At 70.1% G+C, this 532-nt stretch overlaps 1 protein-coding gene across 1 annotated transcript in view; it reads right to left on the reverse strand.

Moving 5' to 3' along the window:
• LOC104529788 (histone H4) overlaps positions 1–139 on the reverse strand; it is a 399-nt gene extending 260 nt beyond the window's left edge. Inside the window, exon 1 of the mRNA XM_010174189.2 lies at positions 1–139. This exon is cut by the window's left edge and continues 260 nt beyond it. Coding sequence (XP_010172491.1) covers positions 1–135 — 135 coding nt within the window. The 5' untranslated portion in view covers positions 136–139.
• Positions 140–532: the final 393 nt, after the last annotated feature.

Below are 532 nucleotides of genomic sequence, written 5' to 3' on the forward strand. Positions count from 1 at the left end.
CTGCCCGCCCCCACGCCGAGCCAGGCGGCGGATGGCCGGCTTAGTGATGCCCTGGATGTTGTCGCGCAGCACCTTGCGGTGGCGCTTGGCGCCCCCTTTGCCGAGCCCCTTCCCGCCCTTGCCTCTGCCAGACATGATCTCAACGTACTCGACCCCAACAGCTTATGCCGGGAGCAGGCGCCAGCGCCTCTCTATATTGCCGGCGGTCCGACCTGGTTGAGGACTGCGACGCGGCAGGGCAAGGGCGGGCTCTTCTCCGCGCCCTTCCCCCTGCGGGCAGGGACGTTCGCGCCATCGCCCCGAGAGGCGGTGGGGATAGGCGGCGGGGATGGGCATCTCAACGTACTCGACCCCAACAGCTTATGCCGGGAGCAGGCGCCAGCGCCTCTCTATATTGCCGGCGGTCCGACCTGGTTGAGGACTGCGACGCGGCAGGGCAAGGGCGGGCTCTTCTCCGCGCCCTTCCCCCTGCGGGCAGGGACGTTCGCGCCATCGCCCCGAGAGGCGGTGGGGATAGGCGGCGGGGATGGGC

Source organism: Antrostomus carolinensis, unplaced genomic scaffold (genome assembly GCF_000700745.2).
Source record: "Antrostomus carolinensis isolate BGI_N321 unplaced genomic scaffold, ASM70074v2 scaffold37988, whole genome shotgun sequence".
In the NCBI taxonomy this organism is placed as follows: domain Eukaryota; kingdom Metazoa; phylum Chordata; class Aves; order Caprimulgiformes; family Caprimulgidae; genus Antrostomus; species Antrostomus carolinensis.